This window comes from Phragmites australis, chromosome 12, assembly GCF_958298935.1.
Source record: "Phragmites australis chromosome 12, lpPhrAust1.1, whole genome shotgun sequence".
In the NCBI taxonomy this organism is placed as follows: Eukaryota; Viridiplantae; Streptophyta; class Magnoliopsida; order Poales; family Poaceae; genus Phragmites; species Phragmites australis.
This window is the reverse complement of record NC_084932.1, coordinates 3,611,455-3,632,099: the sequence shown is the minus strand read 5'-3', so window position 1 is coordinate 3,632,099 and position 20,645 is coordinate 3,611,455. Positions and strand designations below refer to the sequence as shown.

At 44.4% G+C, this 20,645-nt stretch overlaps 2 protein-coding genes across 3 annotated transcripts; one reads left to right on the top strand and one right to left on the bottom strand.

Annotated features, from left to right (window-relative positions):
- Window positions 1-357: 357 nt before the first annotated feature.
- Window positions 358-2,053, top strand: LOC133887143 (uncharacterized). Its single transcript, XM_062327082.1, has one exon. It carries the CDS (start codon window positions 458-460, stop codon window positions 1,757-1,759), a length of 1,302 nt encoding a protein of 433 aa, XP_062183066.1. The 5' UTR covers window positions 358-457; the 3' UTR covers window positions 1,760-2,053.
- Window positions 2,054-3,868: 1,815 nt separating this feature from the next.
- Window positions 3,869-19,135, bottom strand: LOC133887339 (putative disease resistance protein RGA3). Of its 2 annotated transcripts, none has more exons than XM_062327268.1 (5): window positions 19,053-19,135; window positions 7,633-8,678; window positions 4,593-6,723; window positions 4,371-4,482; window positions 3,869-4,304 (listed from the first exon to the last, which is right to left on the bottom strand). In XM_062327268.1, exons 2-5 carry the CDS (start codon window positions 8,662-8,664, stop codon window positions 4,253-4,255), a joined length of 3,327 nt encoding a protein of 1,108 aa, XP_062183252.1. In that variant the 5' UTR covers window positions 8,665-8,678; window positions 19,053-19,135; the 3' UTR covers window positions 3,869-4,252. The 2 variants fall into 2 exon arrangements, with proteins under 2 accessions (XP_062183252.1, XP_062183251.1); XM_062327267.1 differs by lacking the exon at window positions 19,053-19,135 and adding an exon at window positions 18,545-18,930 and having other exon boundaries at window positions 3,870-4,304.
- Window positions 19,136-20,645: the final 1,510 nt, after the last annotated feature.

The window sequence follows — 20,645 nt, the reverse complement described above, 5'->3', positions numbered from 1 at the left end:
GCTATTTTAATTCGTGATTTCAGTCAGATTATCGGCCGTTGGATTTGCTTTATGATTCACTTATACAATAGGAAAAAAAGATAAATTTCAGCTGAGTGCGGACGTCGTCTATAGTTACTGTATTTTCAGACGATCACCTAAAATTACTAAATTTGAAAATTTAAAATAAAAAAAATAAAAAATTAACTACTACGATATTCACAGTGACCCAAAACACATTTGGCCCATTCAGAAAATGGATCGCAAATATTATCCGCAATCTGCCAGCCCATTTGGAGAATATGGATCACGAATATTATCCACGACCCGCCAAGCCCACTTATGACTACCCGCTACCTGTCTCTACTCTCTAGTTTTACGACGGAACCCTTCAAGAAACAATTAATCACCAAAGCGTCCATTCTACAGCCGCGCGAGATCTCATCTCGGCTTCTCCGCCGCCACCGCCGCCGGGGCCATGACTCCCTCCCCGTCCTCCGCCGGCGCGGGCGCCGCCTCGCCCTCCGGCTCCGCCTCGGCGTCGGCCTCTAACCCCACCCCTTCCTGGTGGGAGTCCGTCTCGCAGGCGCGCTCCCGCATCCTCGCGCTCTCCTCCATCCTCCCTCCGCCCGCCGCCCACGACATCGCGGCCCTCGCGGACTCCGACCACCCGGCCCGCGCGCTCCTCCGCTCTCCCGATGCCTACGCGGCGCTTTCTGGCGCGCTCCGTTCGGGGGGAGGCGCCGACGACCCCGCCTGCCACTGGCTCTACGACACGCTCCTCTCCGCAGATCCCGACCTCCGCCTCGCTGCGCTCGCCTTCCTGCCCCTCCTCGCGGCGCTCTACCTCCGCCGCTTGCCGCCCGAGCTCCCCTCCTCTCTCTCCGGCTTCGAGGCCGTCCTTCTCGCGGTCTACTCCTCCGAGGCCAAGAACCGTCAGGGGAAGCCCGTCCTTGTCCAGGTGCCCGACCTCTCCGTCCCCTCTCTGTACCATACGCCGGCATCCACCCCCAGCACCAGGTCTCCTCGCCGGCCGCAGCCGCCGCCTATTCCTCCTCCGTCGGCGACGCCGGTGGTGGGGGTGCTGTCGCCGCCGCTGGAGCCACAGGCGGCCGTGAAGTCGACCAAGCGCGCGGGGATTATCGGAGTCGCTTTCGAGGCGTACCACTCCAAGATTTCGCAGATGCCGGCTGCTTCCAAGGTGGATGCCTGCAGTGCCGTGGCGGCGTGGGCGGGGCAGTACTGTAAATGCCGTTTTGAGCTTGATGAGAAGGAGTTGGAGGAAGAGGAGGGGGATTCTTTTGAGTCCATGTCGCCAATGTCGTCTGAGGCTGAGAATGGGAAGGAATTGGAGGAGGAATTGGCTAGGATGCGTGTCAATGGAGACAGCAGTGGGCGGAATTGCGGCAAGGAGGAGGTGAAGGAGGCGAGGGTGCCACTCCCGTGGGAGCTGCTCCAGCCGGTGATGAGGGTTCTTGGGCACTGCTTGCTTGCACCCCTGAACCCACCGGAGGTGCGGGATGCCGCAGCAGAAGCCGTGAGGGTTGTCTATGCTCGCGCGTGCCACGACCTTGTGCCACAGGCAATCTTAGCAGCCCGAAGCTTGATTGAGCTTGACAAGAGTGCACGAAAGGCTTCCAAGGCAGCAGCTGCAGCAGCTTCCGGCGCAACTGTGGCATCTGGCACAGCCGGGAGTACTGCGTCGAGCTCTAGGCCAAGTTCAAAGCCAAACACACCAAGCAAGCAGCGGAAGCCAGACATGCTGCTTGTGTCCAAATGAGGTCAACTGCACTACAACCAGTAAGAGTGTTCATGGTGATGGTAAATAGTTGATTTCTGATGAGTCATGAGTGTGTGTGTCACTAAATATTGGTGAAAGCCTATTAGACCTTGCTATGAGACGGAAGAACATTACTATGGCTTGAAGGCACTTGGTTCTAGTAGACCTTGCAATGCGTAAAAACATTACTATGGCTTGGCAGCAGTTGATTAAGTATGTTGCCAACTTGGTGTTGTATGTTAACTTATTTATGTTACTTGTTGCATATAGTTCACAAATCAACAATTTTCATGATTCTTGGTGGTTTGATGAGGAGACAGTGAACAAATGCTGTAATTGATGGTTTTTGTTTCAATGTCAGTCTTAATTCGTTTGGCCATGTATTTCTTGCTGCTGTCTGTGCTTATAGTTTCTACAAAGATGCTTTATTGTACTTCAACTGATAATTGGCCTGTGTTCCATGCATAGTCGGCAGCATTGACCTTGCTATTAGATGGATTGATGAGCTAATTTATTCCAGGGAATTTCATGGTTCAGTTTATAGATTAACATTGCATAAAGTATTCCATTGTATACCCTACTTATTTTTTTATATACAATATCAATTTGAATTGCTTTGTTCATGCATTTCTTGCACAGAATATAACATCTTAATGATTTTTTTTTTCTGTACTTCATTTACTATTTTGTGGAATTGGTTCACCGTGTATGCATATTATGCATTGTACTGAGTCATCATGTATCCCAGAGTTTTTAGCAATAGCACCACTTGGTGACCCATGTAATCATATACCTAAATTTGATTTTCTGTTAATTAAATGATATTAGAGTGAAAAGAGATGCTAAATTAGTTTTAAAAGAGAAGTGAATAAAGGCCACTTGTCTGGCTTTTATTTCAAAAGAAAATGATCTTTTCAGTTCTTTACTTCTAAATTTTTTTTACCACGAATTGTACATTATATCTTACATGCCAATGAATCTAGATAAAAATAGGCTAAACAAGACTGAGATGCAAAGAACATCAAGATATGCTAAATGTTTCATTGATTATATTATGGTAATGCAAGGAAATAATTTTCTTCGCAATTGTAGCATGGACTGGTCATATGGACATTGCTCCATGTATTGGGTTTGCTAATAGTTGGATGGTTCTGCTACTACATTCCACTTGTAGGGCATGGCTGCTTTTCTAAATACAGGGTGTGCTTTGGCCCTTCTATTATTTATTTTTTATAGTTAATCATCGCAGACATGTAAATCGTAATGGTTCATGTGAATGTGTCTTAAATGGATAATGTACTAGTGTCTAGTGGTTCTTAGACTGAAGCGAAAACAATTGCACTTGTTATATTTTTTTGGAGTATGAAGCTACTTCAGAATCTACTTGAACGTAAGAAATGGAATATGGTGCGATATGGGCATCTTGATTGGTGGCACTGACTGGACATGGTCTTTTTTTGATAATGGAAACTTTATTGACTCTTATTGTTACATCAAGAGGATATAACCGCATGGTCTGATTTATCTTGCTCTAGATCATCTAAACATTAGAATTTAGGCATGCCGATGTGTGTGGCTAGCACATGCCATACAGTACACTGTGAACATGCTGTATGTTGCTCTACCATGATGATAGTAAAGAGTTCTTTTCTGCTGAAAAATGTGGATGAAGTCCAGTAGGCCTCACAATGCGCAAAGGGCAATTGTTATGGCTCAGGAAATCATTGCTTCGTTGGTTTTAGTATATGTCTTGCTCTGTACTATATATGAGCTTGCCTTATGTAACTAGTTGCATATATTTCAATGATCAATAGATTATATGTTCGGTTTATGATTTGATGAGTAGAAGTGTTAGAATGAATACTGTGATTAATGGTTTTCGTTATAATGTCTGTCAGTTTCAGTTCTTGCAGTGCCTGTAGTTTTTCTATGTAGATACAGGTTGTAGTGTTGAGCCTGCTAGAAGCTCGTTCAGTGGACTGATGCAGTCAGTCATGGACATGGCCACTTAACCTGAAATCAGGTCTTCGCTCTTTTCTGAGTCATTTTCGGCAGGTATCATCATAAACTCACAATGGATTCTGTATATCAGTTGTGTCGGGATGTTTTGATTGGGTAGTATATCGGTGTTTCTTCTTGGACTGAAACCAAAGTTGTGTATGCCAGTTGCCAGCGTTAGATTGCAGCAATTCACTGCAATATGAAGTCAATTCTGCATCTCTTTGAGGTTTTGTAATGCAACACGATGAAATGTATCATGTATGCATGATTGTGATGGTGTGGATGGCACCTAGTGAGCATGTTCGATATTATACTGTATCATGAAAGGCAGACCAATGGGAGGCCAGCACGCAGTACTCACTAGCAATGGACGTACTTGTTTACATTTCTGACATCTGTCAAGAAGCTGCACGCACACTCGACGCAACCAGGCAGCCAAAGGAATATGTTTGGACACACATGCCACATGCAATGTAGACGCCAGCGGACTGATTACAGCCACCGTGTATCACCGTACACAAGTTCTTCTCCTCCTCTCCATCTCCTGAAACGGGACATGTAGTCAAGTGAAGTGTACTCAGGCTGCAGGCAAGCAGTTGTGTTAATTTACCTGAAGTATCTGCAGAGTCTCTGACGTTCGTCCGCATTCGCATCTCCTACCGGCCACTCCTCTTCAATGGGCCATGTTGTCAAGTAGGCAAACTGAATGCGATGCCTGCGGGCTGCGGATGATGGATTGAATCAACGAGAGGCAAATAAGAAAATAGACAAAACAAAACAGAGCAACTGAAAATAATTTGTATCAGATGAAGCAGTTGTTGTGTTAATTTACCTCGGGCAATGGCAGAGCGGCTGATATTTGTCTCAAAGCTGAAAGGATCTCTTGTGTACAGCACATACCGTTTCCTTGGAATGCCTTCATCCTTTGCATATGCCTTGACTCGCTGGATATGGCTGAACTTGTCCCACTCAGGGCTAGATTTCCCAGAGGCTATGGAAATGAGCAGAGATAAGGTGCAGTCTAGCTGAAAATGCCCTGGTTTTGCATCCTGCAGATATCTCGGGAGCGTTTCCATGCCATAATCCTCTAGATTGAGTCTCTGTAGTTCAGACACACCCTCCAACACCTTCATCTTTGGGCAGAACTTGATGTCGAGCTTCTGCAATTTCGGGAGATTACTGATCCTCTCCAGGTCAGTGTTTTCAAACAAGTCAAGGTGAACAACAGAAGCAAAGTTCTCTAGAGACCTTAGGTGCTCAACATTGTACACATATAATCGTCTCAAAGCCCTCGCGTGGAAGGCAAGGCCAGGAGGAATGTGCCGCAACTTGCACCTCTCGAGTTGAAGCTCCTCCAAGACAGGCATGGCTTGCACTTGCTCCTCCCACTCCCACTCCTCCCATTCCACCATTCCTGCCAAGTACAGCTCCTGCAACCTAGGAAACACAGGTGCTACCTGGGAATGATTGTGGCGATGATGATAGTGTTGCAGGAATCCAGGCCCAACACGCTTGATAGCTGGGGCGCCATCAATCTGTAAGAGCTCCAAGCAAGGGAGTTGACACAAGCCATGAGGGAGTTCCGTGCAGCTAGTCAGGTCATACATCATTACAAACCTCAACCTCTCGAAGGGCGTCACTGCTGTCGACATCATCCACCTTGGGGACCGTCGACCATAATACCCGTAGATTCCAAGCCTTCTCAAGCAGGGTGGAGGGCAGAGCTCATCAAAGACTTCCTCGATTAGTTGCTGCTCTTCCTCTTTTACCAACCGACCATCATCTCCCAATCTACTAGTGCATCTTAAGTGCAGACTGTCAAGACGCACCTTTTCACCAAGCATGGCCTTTGTGGCAAATGAGGAAGCAGGCACATTCTCTAGGACATCTATAGAAAGGACCTCGAGCTCGGAAAGAGGACCCAATTCTTGCAAACTACACCACTCACCATCCATGTGGACGGGAAACCCTACCAATTTCCACAAATTATTAAGAACGTATAATCCCCTGGGTATCTTATTTATTCCTGTGCCACAAAGGTTAAGAGTCCTCAGCTGACGTAGCTTTACAATGCTACCAGGGAGCTTCACCAAACTTTCATTACCAGAAATGTCAATGTGCAGCAAGAGTTTCATCATGCCTATGTTTTCTGGTAATATAGATATGCCACATTCTGTTATGCACAAGTACCTCAAGTGCTTGAGCTGAAACAACGATTCAAGCAATGCATCACAATTTACAAAGCTTAAATACAGCGTCCGCAGACTTGAAAAAGAAACAAAGGAATCTCCAGGCTTAATCTTTAAATGTCCAAATGATATTATTGTTCTCAATGATTTTTGTGCTTGTAGAGAACTCCACTCTAATTCATTTCTTTCTGATCTTTCGTAGGACAACCGAAGGAATTTTTGGGAATTAAGTTTACTAATGATATTGATTTCTCCAAGGTGATCTACCAATGCTCCGTCTTTATCCACATAATGAGCAAATGAGCGAATAACATCATGCATGCTGCAATGCGTTTGGTCGACCCACCGTTGGTCTGGATCTATAAGGTTCCTGGATATTAACTCGCGGTAATATTCTACCCCTAAATCTTCTAGTTCATCCGTGTTCCCGTGAACAAAGCCTTCGCTAATCCACATGCTAATTATGGTATCAATAGAAAGCAATTTACCCCTAGGTATGAGGGAGTAGTGCAGAAAGCATTGCTTCAAAGAAGGATGCAAATCTTCATAGCTAAGGTATATTGCGTTGTTTAGCTCTTCGGACAAATTAGATACTGACCATATAGAATCCTTTAGAACCTTCTCCCAATCACCTCGTCTTGTCTGCTTTTTTTGGCGCAAGAGCCCTCCCATTACTTTGATAGCAAGTGGCAAACAATCACATTTTGCTATGATTCTCATTCCAATATCCTTTAGCATGTCAATATCAGGTTTGTCATTTTCATTTTTAACTACCTGCAAGAAGTTTAAGGCCAAACAATGAGTAAGGAATATATCGGTAGTAACTGATGCCCTTGTTTAGTAATAACATCAAGAAAGAAACTAACCACGTCACAAACTATATGTTGTTTTTAATTTATGCGGTTGCTAACACAATATTTTAATAAAGTATGTTCTAAGGAAATTCTTACAACATCATTTCCATGTGGTCAATCTATATACTCCTATATCTTAGAGATCAAAATTTTAACTGGCAGAAAGTATTAGAAAACAGTTTTCATGTTCTGAATTTAGGAGTTTGGATTCTCAAAATTTCAGAATTTGTGATAGCAGATTTGAAACTTTGGACACGAATACTCAAATTCCGTGAGATTGAATTTCTAGAGATTTACCACAAACTTCAAACAGATCTAATGTAGCCATCGTATATTCATAGTAACATGTTGACTTGTAGTATTCAAATTGGGCCCAATATCAGAATAGGAGCGCAGCTGCACAATAATGATGCTGCTCTACCAAACATACTATGACATGATGAATTGCTTAATTGTTAAGTATTTTCCTAGGTTTGCTAATTAATTTTTTTATGAAAAGTGCCTATTCGAACAATTGCCATTGTTTCTTTTCACGTTTCTGTTACAGAACATTTTTGTCCCCATAATTAAATTACCAGCGGTTTACTCAGCATAATAGATGACCCTTTAATTCAAATACATTTTTTCATAGGAGACCGTAAATAACTACCTCTCATGTCAGTCCACACCACCGGTATATTCTTATTCTTACTAGAGCTAGATGAATGTAGCATTGAAGAAATTGATTGTTTGGAACAGAAAAGCTATTGCGCGGCAGGAGCAGCACATAGTGTGGTATGGAACATGCTTTAAATGAAAGAATTTAGTGCATGAATTAACCAGTACGGACCTCCATCTTGAGCAAGGACCAGGCATCCTCAAGTTCTAATTTGTTGACATGGTGGTAGGGCTCCACAGCCTTCATCCCTCGGGCAACCATGTCATGCCTTGTGGTGACGAGGACACGGCTACCTCGAGCTAGGGCATTCACTAATGGGGTTTTTAGTACACCCTCCCATGCCCGGTAATCCCAAACATCATCCATCACCAACAAGGTCTTGTACCCCTCCAAGGCTTCCTTTAGGATTCGCTCAAGCGTGTTCTTTGGATAATCAGCTGCATAGTGGCCTCCCCCAGATTCAATGATGGCTGTCCTCAGCAATTTATTCTCATCAAAGTGTTTATTGACACTCAACCATATTTTCTTTGTGAACTCTTGTTGTATGATGTCATCATTAAAAATCTTCTTGGCAAGGGTGGTTTTGCCTATCCCGCCAACTCCCACTATGGCAAAAACCATAATTTTGTAATTTCCACGATTGGTTTCCTCCTCCTTTGTTAGCATCTTCACAAGATATCTTGTATCCTCAATGATCTTCTCACCGACCACATCTGACTCGTCGAGCATCCCTGACGTCTCACGGCTAGCCGAGTGAGGCTTTCTACAGTCCTTGTATGAACTAAGGTTGATGAAGTTGAAGGTAGCGCTACGTGCCTTGATGCCATCTAGCCTTTGGTTAAGGTTCTTGATGCGGCTGCCGATGTCATGAGCATGAAGAGGATCCCGCATGCAAAACAGTAATGGGTTAAAGCACCCCGTATTCGAGGGTGGACCTTGCTCCATGACCTTGAGCTGGCATAGATCGAGGATGTCGGTGGCGTCATACATGATGTCCCGAAGCTCTTTCACCCATGCCTGCACGCTGAGGTCAGTGATGTTCCTCCTGTCGGCATCGGTGAGGAAGTTCTTGAGGTCCCCGAGCTTGACACCCATCTTGTTAATCTCCCCGGAGACACCAAGCAGCATATGCACCTCTTCTTTCGCCATCTCTGTCAGCATGTTTTGGAGGTAGGATGCCAAAGCATCCAGGACCGTCGCCATTGCTTTGGTTTTTGCTGTAAAAAAAGTTAGACCAAATATCATCTCCAATATGTTATTTTCTTACAATAAAGATTATACGCACTCTACATGGAGTCATCTCGACACTGTTGAATTTTCCTAGTAAAGTTTCATTCTTGTCTTGTATGAAAAGGAATTACCATAGTCTCTCTACAACTCTACGTATTAGCACATCTGTAAATCCAATGCTAAAAAATTACACGTCATGAAGGAAAAAACAATAATCAATATACCTAACAGAAGCTATCATTTGTTAACAAGAAAAAATTAAGCACGGTATCGATCTTTGATTCCTAACGAGAAGCATGGGAGCTACATGCATGCAAGACAGCACAACCGGGCAGATAAAATCTTAACTGTGGTTCATATAATACACGTGAAGGAGAGAGAATTAGAATTACCTCAGTTGAAAACTAAAATCTTAACTGTAGGGATAGCAGGGAGGACCATGGGTGTGGGTCGAGGTCCCCGTGGGTTCTGCACCCGGCGGGGGTAGGTGTGGGCGCTGATTTGCACTCAAGGGTTTCACAGGTTAGGGCCAAAGATGGGTCCGGGGCAGGGATGGAGGCGGGCGGAAGATTTCACCCACGGGTGCCTATCAGGCCTCATACTACAATGTCAAACCCTCCACCCCTCCTAAGTTCAACTAAACTAACCCTATCTCCACCCAACCACCTAAGTCAGACCCTCCACCACTCCTAATTCTCCTCTATTCAGTTGCTGCCACTCGTCTATCGCCATAGCCCCACCCATAGCCACCTCACCGATTACCCACACCAGTGGCTAACCAACCACCATCCATACGCGGTCATGTGGGATAGCGGGTGTGTGTGGGCAAGATCCCCTTGCCACGTGTGGTGCACAGAGAGCTCGAGACGCTGATGTCTGTATGTCGGAGGTGGGACTTAGAGTTGCCGAGAAGGAGCCAGAAATGCTGGTAGTTTGACACTTTTGCAGTTTGGCACATTGGCTATTGACTACCCCTTTGGTTAATTCATTGCAATTGGAACTTAGAATTATAAACTATGATTACCGCTTAATGCTCTAGACCTTTGGCTAACTGTTGCCAAAATGAAGTGGTTTGTTGTTTTCTTGTCGATATGGTTAAGTCTATGGAGTGATTATGTTGTTCAAATGCATTCCTAAATTGAAAATTTTGAATATACTCACGGAGCAGGTCATGTTGAGATGTTTCTTTGCTGGTATTACCAGACCCACTAGGTGCTAGCTAGGTTTTGGGTGCCCGTTGGGCTTAGGTTAGGTGGCAAATTTCCACCCGATTATCACTCCAGGGCTTGTTGATGCTAGCACTTTTAGTATCAAATTATCTTAATATATTATCAATAAATCATTATCATTATTGATTATTGTTGCTAACCTTGATAGTTTTCATACATAGTGTTTGAGCATGTATTGCAGAATCAGCAGAAAAGATGATGTAATCAGGCATATTTGGACATTACTGGAAAAGAGGCGGCCATCCACTAGGGCTTGGGCCATTTGGGGCCCAAGCTAGGAGGTTGCCACGTGGCACCATCCCTCGGGGGCCCTCTTGGCCCATCCAAGGTTGAGGATTTTCCCTCACGCAAGTCTTCCAGAAGCTACTATGATTCACCGCTAGAGATATTCTAAAGCATCAACATGAAATCCAAAATCATTGGAGATTTAGACTTATCCTTAAGAGTTTATCTCAGAGAAATCAACGCACATTGGAACCATATGGAATCCCCTGGACATCTTCTAGAAGAAGGGAAATTGACATACCAGAAGGCAGTGGCTGCCAGTGCAAAGGCTGACATGTGTCATAGGGCACCAACTCTAGTGTCACGTAGCATCGTTTGGGTTTCACCCTGGCAGCCACCACCACCTCCAAGACTATAAATAGGAGACCCCTTCTACACTTTCCAGGCATCCAAGGTCTCAAGTCCAGAGCTAATATCAATGAAACTCGCGCCACTTTAGCTTTAGTTCCCTATGCTAGTTTAGGCTACTCTAGGCTATCTAGTTAGGCCATTGGGTTCTAACTAGATCAATGTTCATAGCAAAATCAGCCGCCATCCAGGTATGCCATGATGGTGATTGTATCCATACTTCAATGAAGTGTTATCTATTGTTATATTGAGTTAGCAATCTTGTTTTTCTCTTGGTCCTAATTATCATGAGTATGCTTTATTCTTAGTCTAATTCATCACTAAATGATTAGCTAATAGGTTTAATCATGGTAATTAAATATGTTACTCAAAATAATTATGGCAGTTAAGGTATAGCCTAAGTAGGTACATTGCTAGTCTTTCCCGAGTTTAACCTAGTTGGAACGTCTCTGGAAGATCCTGCATTTCTATAAGCCTTATAGACTTCTGAGAGCTGTTAAGTATTTTCTAGTAGCAAGTCTATCTGCTTAGATTCTATCTACAAAAAAGTTAGAGAATTGAATTACCTACGACGTATCAGGGAACTAGGAAAGTCTTTGAGAGTTTAGTAGGTGATAATCGAGAGAAATAACAGAGTTAAAGATGCTTCTCATGCATCATACAATATCATCATTTGGCTACAAACCACAACTATTAGCTACTGAGATAGAATTTAATGCATATCTAGTTAAGGCTTGTACATCTATCTTCTGTGTTGTATCTATTTTCTCACAACCATTACAACCACTGCCATCATCTCTTATTCAATTATATCCATGAGTACATCTAATTTATTACTATAAAGTAATTACTCTGATCTAATTTATTTGTTGATGCTTGTGGATATCATAACCTTTGTATACTCTAGGTGAAAAGTTATAGATGACCCATGCACTAATATTGTACGCGTAACTAGTGTCATCAAGGTCAGGTCAGTTTCTCTATTTTAGGTTTCATCGCAGGTGGATTTTGGCTAAACCCACACCTGACCCGCCCTATTGCCATCCCTAATCTCTAGATTATTTATTGGGAGAGACTACAGTCCAGACAATTGAAATTTAGAATAGATGTAGTCGTTGCTTCGAGACCGTTGGATTAACATCCAACAATCTATACCCTTTCTTCTTCTTTCCACTGGAAGTCCTACATGCAACACACATGTGAAATCATGAATGGTGAAAATTGAATTTATTGTGAAATTGGCAAAAGAGAAGTGTTTAGTATATTGATGATTTTGTGTGGATTGAAATTGAGTTAAGTTGGGAAGAACATGTGCTCGGAATTGATTGTTGGCTTTGTTCATATACAGGTGTGTCCTGAGGACGAATGTGGTTGGTGACAAAATCACGACTAGGTTCAAGAAGGAACTAAGGTCAAAACGGTCATGAGGTCATGCGATACATTTGAGCTACGGTGCACGTGAAGATGGGTTGCACTATGAGACGTATACAGGAGATGTGTATAGTCTATGGTGCGGAAAATTGTGTCATGTGATGTATTACATGAAAGAATTATTCCATATAGCATGCATTGTGCTATGGAATTAAAATAAAGGGACTTAAAAAAGGTGTTGTAGTGGTAGAGACGCGTGACCTGGTACTGCAGGAACGGTGGAGCTCAGTAGTCAGGGCGTACTGGCGTGTGGTGGCGTAGGTAGGGGCAGTCTTAGCTGGGGCAGTCTTAAGGCCCGGGAGCACAGGCGTGAGACAGCCTGGTGACCCATCAGCGCATCGATCCATCTAGGTGGCTCGCCTAAGAGTCTTTTACATTTTCTAATTTAAAAAATTAAATAAATACACCCTAGATAAAAATTTTTACAGGAATAGACGCCCACCGCCCTCTCAAAAGGGTTGCAGCCCTTTCAGAAGGTAGTAATGATGCCACAGTGGTAAGTGCAGGTCTTACCGCCTTTTGTGAGGGCGGTTAGCCCTTGCAGCCATTTGAGATGCGGTTAGTACTGTTCCAACGGTGAACAATACTCAGTCGTTCAATTTTCTCTTTGCATTTCTCTATTCAAAATAGTGGTCTTTAGATACTATAAAAATCCTAATTTTTTTTACATGTTTCATAATCCATGTGCAACCCATTTTAATTGTATTCATCTAAAAAGCATGTGTAGAGTTTAAATTAAAATTCTCTAAAAAAGTGTACTTTTGTAACTTCTAGCAATTGTTAGGGCATCAAATAAATTCTTAAAAATCTAAAAAAAAATTCACTAATATTCTTCTTATAGGATGGACTAATTTTTAAAATTATTTTTAGCCCTAGGTTTGTATATGTTTGAATTCAAATTGAGTTAAAAGAAGAATATCACATGAAATTGTAGAAATACATATAAAATGGAGCATTACAAAGGAACTCACTTTTTGGGGAAAATAGACCAGCCTGAGTATACTAGTTGACGATCGCTATCAAATGTCCCTCCGGTGCCTTCGGCCTCCGGACTCCCAGCAGGAGGCATAGCCCCCGGAGACTGCGCACCCCTTCGGGCCACCCCTCCGGCACGTACGTGACCTTCCGAAGACTCGAAGCCACAACAAGTCCCTCCAGAGCCTTCGGCCTCTGGACTCCCAGCAGGAGGTCGGGCCCCCAGAGGTTGCAGACCCCTTCAGGCCACCCCTCCGGTGCCCATGCGCCCTTCCAAAGCCTAAAGATGCAGCCGGCCTCCGGAGATAATATCAGGGAAGAAAGGACACCCCTGCAGCCGATCTGACACGAGGCAATGGGCGATTAATGCCGGTGCAAGTGGTGCTTATCCTGACACCCCAGCGCTATGAAAGTTGTCCTGACACCCCACAGCAGAGCGACGCCGGGCCGCAATTGGCAACCGGCTCACCCCTCAGGGGGCAGGCACCATAATAGTGACCACAATAGATATTTATCTGCTATGTAGGGTAAAAAGTAGTTATCTAGGATAAGACCAGGTCCTAGATATTTGTACATCATGATAATTTATACACTAAGCTACGTACTACCTTATAAATAGGGGGTCGTGGTCATTTGGGAAGGGGGAGGTCACAAGGGGCACGCTCAACACAGCACGGAGGAGCACAATCACAAAATCCTCCTGTGATACTCCCCCTAACCCGGTCCATATTTTTACTATCAATACATTTGTGGTGTTCATTCCTCTCAAATTTGGTCTCCAAACTTGAGTCTCCTACTTAGAAGAAAATCTCGCTGTACTTCATGGGGCAAGATGAACTCTTGCTCTAACAGTGCGCCGTCTGTGGGGATGCAAATACAAAAAGCCATGAGAGGAAAGAGGTTAGGAAGACATCAAAAGAGCAAAACATGTCCTCGGGTCTGTAGGCCGAGACGACGCCTCCGAACACATGTCCATGAGGAACATGTCCAGAGGCTGCACGTGGATGGTGCCAAAGGGTAGCTCTTGACTTTTTACGGTACCCATGTATCCTTGCTCTTTCAAGCTTACCGCGTTATTGGTGGCAGGTGCGTTTAAAATATGACAGCCTGGTGTGCCTGCGTCCCATTTGCGAGTGGATATTTTCACACACGCCTAAATGCCAGGAGCAACTCAACTTGAGTACGCACTCCTCTCTATACTAGCTACCTGCTAGCCACTCCTAAAAAGGTAAAATATCTCAAGGTGGTTGCCTGCTAGCCACTCCTTTAAAGAGAGCAGACCCGTTTAAAATATGGCAAAGTTAAGGCTTGTGTTAGTGCTACAGGTTGCTTCTTATCCTCCCACCTAGAACTTTGCGCTCTACAGCATGCCATGCTCCTTTTTTTACTCACCTGTGTGAAGTCCCTTGCTTTTTATATCCCACGTGTATTATGAAGGCCATGCAGCTTGACGGTGCTGTGTTGTGTTTGCCTCTGTCATTTCACCATGCATGCAGGCTTATAAAAGCTACGAAGCCACTCACACCCGAGGCGTTTCACCGTGTTGGGCATTGCTAACTCCGGCTTGAGCACTAGATAGCCTGCTGATGCCCCTGTGCACTCGGTCGGAGCCTCATTGGAGCCATCTGCTCACTTGCCGAGGCCTCCGCTTGGCCTCAGTCGGAGCCCTCCACTGCATCGGTCGGAGCCCTTCTGCTCCACTGACCGGAGCCTCTCCGCGCCACCACGGCCGGAGCCTAGTTAGACCAAAGCTTCCCCGCATCTTCATGCCCGAAGCCACTGAGCCTGCTGCATCGACGCTGGAGCACCCTTCGCTGCAGGACTCGCTGCGCTCCACGCCAAAGCACCTCCACCCTCCATGGAGTTCATCCTCTCCATACCAGAGTACCTCAATCGCCGGAGCTCCTTCGGTCTGCTACCGAAGCCTCTACAAGCGGTGGCCAGAGCATCTCCGTGCTTAGGCCGGGCCTCCTCCAACTCACGACCATGCAAGAGGCTCTCTCCGTTGCACCATTGCACCAAAGGCACACTCCGGCTCCGGAGCTCCATCCACCTGCCAGGAGCCCTCCATGCCATGACCGAAGCCTCTTCAAGCTCTGTGCCGGAGGAAGTACTCCGGACCGCCCAACAGCGCGTCGACTCTCCTCCGCGTGCTGGTTGCTGCCACAGTTGCATGTGAGTGGATGGGTAAATGACACACTACATGCCCGCGTGCTTCTGCATCCACTACGTGCTTCACAGACTACAGACATCAGCGCCGCGCTCTCGTCATCAAGTGCTGTGGCGCTCATTTGATGTTGGCGGCACTCGAGTGCACCATGTACCTCACTGAGCTCTGCTCCTCCGGAGGCCTCGCTCCATGCCAGAGGCCACTCACCAGGGCCCCAGCCTTTACAGTAACCACAACGACTCATTTTGCTCGGATCCTGTGAGCAAGTGTGGCAACGAAGACCTCGCATGCCCGATCCCCAAGGAGCTCTTTGGGCTCCAGAACTTAGCGAAGAAACAAAATAAATTCGGGACTTTGGAGCCAGCAATGCAGACAAAAACTTGCACTCTGTTGTGGGTCCGGTGGTTAGCAAGAAACAAAATAAATTCGGGAGAGAGTAATAGGAATAATGATACAGTCAACCATCATATTGCCTACCTTTTGTCAAATTTTAACCAGCTGAAAAAGAAAGTTCTGGGCCCAAACGAGAAACCAAAAGCATGATAGAAAGCACCATCTTGTCAGGTACTAAAAGTAAATATTGATGGCTCCTTCAATGAGGAAAACAAATAAGGAGGATGGAGCTTTGTAGTATGTGATGATATGGGCGAGATCCATGCAGCAGGTGTAGGAAAAATTAAAAGAGTTGGCATTACTTTCCGTGCAGAACTGGAAGTAGCGCTAGCAGCGCTCCATTAGGAGACCATCTCGGATATGACCATAATTATTCTTGAGTCTGATGCGTCAAATCTTTTTTTTTTTTGAAGGGGCTGGAAGCCCATTAAAATATATTAAAGGAAGCACCATGCTTACATCCCCGCTTTTCACGTAGCACCCTGGGGAAACAAGGAATTACAACAAAGCCCAACAGACAAGGTTCCCCAGTTACAACATATTCAGGGAAGACCCTAGACATCATCAAATTCATGCTTGAGCTACACTGGGTCTTCACGACAACTCCGGTGACCTTCGCTGTTAGGAAACGCAGAAGCCGAAGACGAGTCCCAACCATCCAGTCGACGAGAAGCCACAAACGTTGGATCTGCCGCAAGAGCCATCGCCTTAGCGAACCGAGGCGAATTTGGAACCGAAGAACGCGTATCGGTGTCTTCTCGTCGGCGAAGATGGGGGAAGAAAACTCCACCGTCGTCAGCGCTGCCGGCGACGAGGAAAACAAACCCACTAAAAGGGATAAGCAAGGCTTCCCTCCTTTCGCAAAAAGAGGAAGCAAACTAACCTCCAAGTTGTGAACCCAGTGACCAAGAAGACGCCGGCGCAGCCGTCGACTCCTGCACCAAGTCCGCCTTGGAGGGCCAAAACCTTCCGGTGAACAACACACCGTCATCATCGGGAACCTAACCCTAGAACGTAGCAAGCTAAACTAGCGGATCTAGCTAAAACAACCTAGTAAACTACGATCCCGCCACCGACGGCCGGGCCACCCTCGTCATCCAACGCCGGCGAGGCCGTCGGAGGTGAGGGGGCCGGCAAATCGGCGGAGGGAAGCAAATCGCCTTGGAGTCGCCGCTCTTTCCTGTAGCAGAGGCGAAACGGTTGGATCAGAGTCTCAGCGATTCATGTCAAATCTTGTTGCTGCTTTGAAGAGAACTAGTTTTGATCTTTCTCCTCTAGGTGTTTTGGAGATGGAACGCTATCGATACACTTCACCAAAACTAGGGTATTGTATTGCACCTGCGATTGTAACTCAGTAGCAGATGTTTTAGCAAAGTATGGTGCTATCCTAGTTGGGGATGATCCTGATCTATGGCGTGATCATTTCCGGGATTTTGTAACCAGTCGTGTGACCAGCGATTAGTTGAGCCTGGGTCTAATGGAATCTGTTTTCTACTCTAAAAACAAAAAGAGAATCATCTGGATTTTAGAATTTCGTGGAGACTCTTGTAGGATGTTGTTGTGATGTATCTTGTGAACTTATCTATGTAATGAAGATAAAATTTTGTAAGTTGATGAATTGCTAATTTCATTCTTTCATCCGTGTTCTTTGTTTTATCACTTGGTGTTGATTTTTGTGGATACTTCGGTAAATGTAATTTGTTTTGGTTTTATCTATCCAAAATCATACTCTACATCTAGGTAATGTTATAAAAATTTTGGTTGGTTAATTTTCATAATTCTTGTATAATCATGAAATTAGAATTTAATCTATTTTCGACACTATCTATCATAGTCTGCTTATGAAAATCATAACTTTTTATCTAGAGATCCGATTGACTCGATTCTTATTGGAATAGCTTTATAACGTTGTCTAGTTTCTACTGTTAAACTTTGAGGGAAATTAGACCCACATATCTTTCTGTAAATCTTTTTTAGTTATGTGATACAAGTCTGTTCTGAACTGAATACGAGATTCAATTGAATTTTTTATTAGGGTGAATTAAAATTTGAATTTGGCTTCCGCATCATTCACCCCCTTCATATTTTGTGTATAATCATCCTACAACTCTCTCTCTCTCTCTCTCTTTCTTCACCGCGCCACCACACTGGCTTGCCTCCCTCGGCTTGCCCTCCTTCTCCGTCTCCAACGCTACTCCCCTTGTCGGATCTGCAGTTCTCGGCTTCTACCGTGCTAACCCGAACCACCGAGCCATCACCTTATCTCCACTGTCACCCGCACTGTCCAACAGTTGATCCTCCACCTCTCATAGCCAGTGGAGTCCCTGCCACCCCTCCCGTGGGTCTACCACCACTGTCGAGCCATCTTGTTGTCCCGGACATTCCTCTATGCCGAGGGAGCATATCTAAGCTCACCGGCGGTGTTCCAAATCTCATCAACTAAAAATATTGTATGAGCAATAGGAAACACGTTATTCATTTGATGAAACAAAATATGTTCAATTTGGTTTATCGATGATTCTGCATGCAACTTATGCAAGTTTTGTACTACTTCTAAAAATAAGAGTAGAATTGGAGGCCACTGACTTACCTTGGCCTTACTCAAAAGGAAAAATTACTTGAATACCACTAATTTAACTAGTTTTGAAGATTTATTATCCTCGCACACATGTTATTGACACAGATGACCGCTATGTGTTAGTAAGAGTGAGGTGATATTTTATCAAAACACATCTAAATTATCCCTACTCAAAAGGTACCGAATCACTATACAACGGCAGCTAATCACGAAAAGAAGGATACTAGTAGCGGCTGCCCTTTTCTGGTGTTCTGGCATAAGAGAATGAAAAGCATCTAATTACCAAATTAATGAATGGACGTGGTACGGTCCCGTTGCTATTGTGCAGTTACAGCAGCGAATGCACCAGGTGTTAATTCGCGTGTGTGGAGACGGTGAGATCTGCGTAAAAAATAGAACGAAAAACATAGAGAGCGGGAGAGATTTAGTGAGGGTCGTATGCACCTCAGTTTGCAGGGGGGCTCTTGGATCTTCAGCTCTTTGCTCTCGAGTTGGAGGGCGAGAGGACCCAGGCGCTCTATTTATCCTAGGAAAGGCGTGTTGTCCTTCGATTTCTAGTGATAACAAATTTGTGCACCTATGCTACTTGCCGCATTTTCGAATGATAAACGTCTTCATCCGAGATGAAATCAAAGGCTTGGGATTCAAAGAGGTGACATCAGTCCGACACAATGATTAGTGGAATAATGCGACGCCAACTGACTATCATAAGGTACCAGTCTTCATTAGGCATGATCTTTATCTTTTATAGATGCGCTACTATTTAGTTTACTCATCAGATCTAGAGTACGTCAAAGAGATGGTAACCAGCCTAAAGAAACAAGCATATAATACATAGTTCCAACAGCAAATGCACCCGGTCTCAATCCGCGTGTGGAGGCGGTGAGATCTGCGTAAAAAATAGAACGAGAAACAAAGAGAGCGGGAGAGATCTAGAGAGAGTCATATGCACCTCAGTTTGCAGGGGTCCGGCGCTCTTAGATCTTCAGCTCTTTGCTCTGGCGTTGGAGGTCGAGAGGACCCGGGCGCTCTATTTATCCTACAAAAGGTGACTTGTTTAATACCCTTGTGATCAATACAATATGCTAAGGAACTGGAGTATTATTGTATAGAATGCATCGAAGAACATGTATATGGCTTGTGGCTTGGCGAGAACAGGAATATAGAATAATGCGTCGAATAGTTCTAGTGTGTAAGAGAGAAAGATACGTACATGTCAACTGCTCCGTCTCGGTCAACTTTACCTTCAGTGACTACATTGTTAAGAGAAAACTAGCAGAATTGCGCCAGTAGCAACCATATGTCTAGTGACAGTTGGGAGTTTTCCCGATGTCATCCATTAGTATTACGTGTCCGGAACTTCTTTTCTTGACGGTTCACTGTGAAATATTTCCATTTTTTTGTCCCTCGACACCTAAGAATATTTGCCTCACAGCAGAACTACTTGCAGTGTGTTCCTATATATCCAAGGGGAAATCGCAAATATGAACTTAAGTTCATCTAAACCCATTATTACAGGTAGATGAAGTCAACACTTGAAAAAGTTCTTCAAATCCAACTTTAAGAATTTTAAGCTGGAGCTCTCCTAAACCCACATACTCGAGCACTCGTTGTATATTTCAACAGTTGATTACATCAGGGTGGTTTAGTACAATATATTATAAATTTGGAGCATTGAATTGGTCCAAGAGATATACAAACGGCATGTGGCTTGTAGAGAATAAGAATGATTGGGTTGAAAAATATATCTATGCCATCGACTCTGTCTCGGTCGACTCTATGTTCGATGACTACATTATTAAGAGAAAACTAGTATGCAATTGCACCACCCAAAACCATTTGCGCATACAAGACAGACCAGTTGGACACCGGCGGCCGGCTACATCCAGCCAGACCGTACCTAAGGAACCCCTGACCTCAGCACCGGTTATCACTTGGTAGCCCTTCAGTATTATATATGTGTCTCTCAATTCTTAAATTTTCTAGGTATCACTGCAAAATATTAAAACTATCTGAAAGTTACAATTATTGATTCTGATACTAACAATAAACTCAAGGAAATTTCTATGTTATCAGAGAGAATTAAAAAGATCTAGACATATATCTATTATGGAACCATGTTATATCAGGTCAACAATCATCAAAGATCACCGCACAAAGTCACTGGGTGGGATATCGATTTCGTTCCGCGTTCCAGCCCACTGTTACCGTTTGTCAACTCTAGCGAGTAGCGAGTGGCGATGGAAGCGTGTGCGACGAAAACGGCCGGCAAGACCTTTTCCTTTTCTGTGTACGTGTGAAGCAGACGGCGAGGAACCACAAAAGATATCCAATCCTTTTCATTGTACATGTACGAAGGAAAATTGTTTGCCCATCGAGCTAATTAATTCCAAGTTTTGATTGAATTCATTGTTAAAACCTGCTTGTGCAAAAAATTATACAGCGGAAGAGGATAAGATACCCATCTAATTAATACATAATTTGCATGGTTTGAAAATGAGGTAATGGCTAGTAGTTGTCTGTCACGGATCGTGGGGTTTGAATA

Bases quoted from the DNA above. Each gene is read 5' to 3' on its own strand.
- LOC133887339 (XM_062327268.1), bottom strand. From the start codon at position 8,664: ATGGCGACGGTCCTGGATGCTTTGGCATCCTACCTCCAAAACATGCTG. The intron at 6,724-7,632 runs GTCCGTACTGGT...AACTTCTTGCAG, and splicing joins GGTCCTTGCTCAAGATGGAG to GTAGTTAAAAATGAAAATGA. The intron at 4,305-4,370 runs GTAAATTAACAC...GTCCCGTTTCAG, and splicing joins AGACTCTGCAGATACTTCAG to GAGATGGAGAGGAGGAGAAG.
- LOC133887143 (XM_062327082.1), top strand. From the start codon at position 458: ATGACTCCCTCCCCGTCCTCCGCCGGCGCGGGCGCCGCCTCGCCCTCC.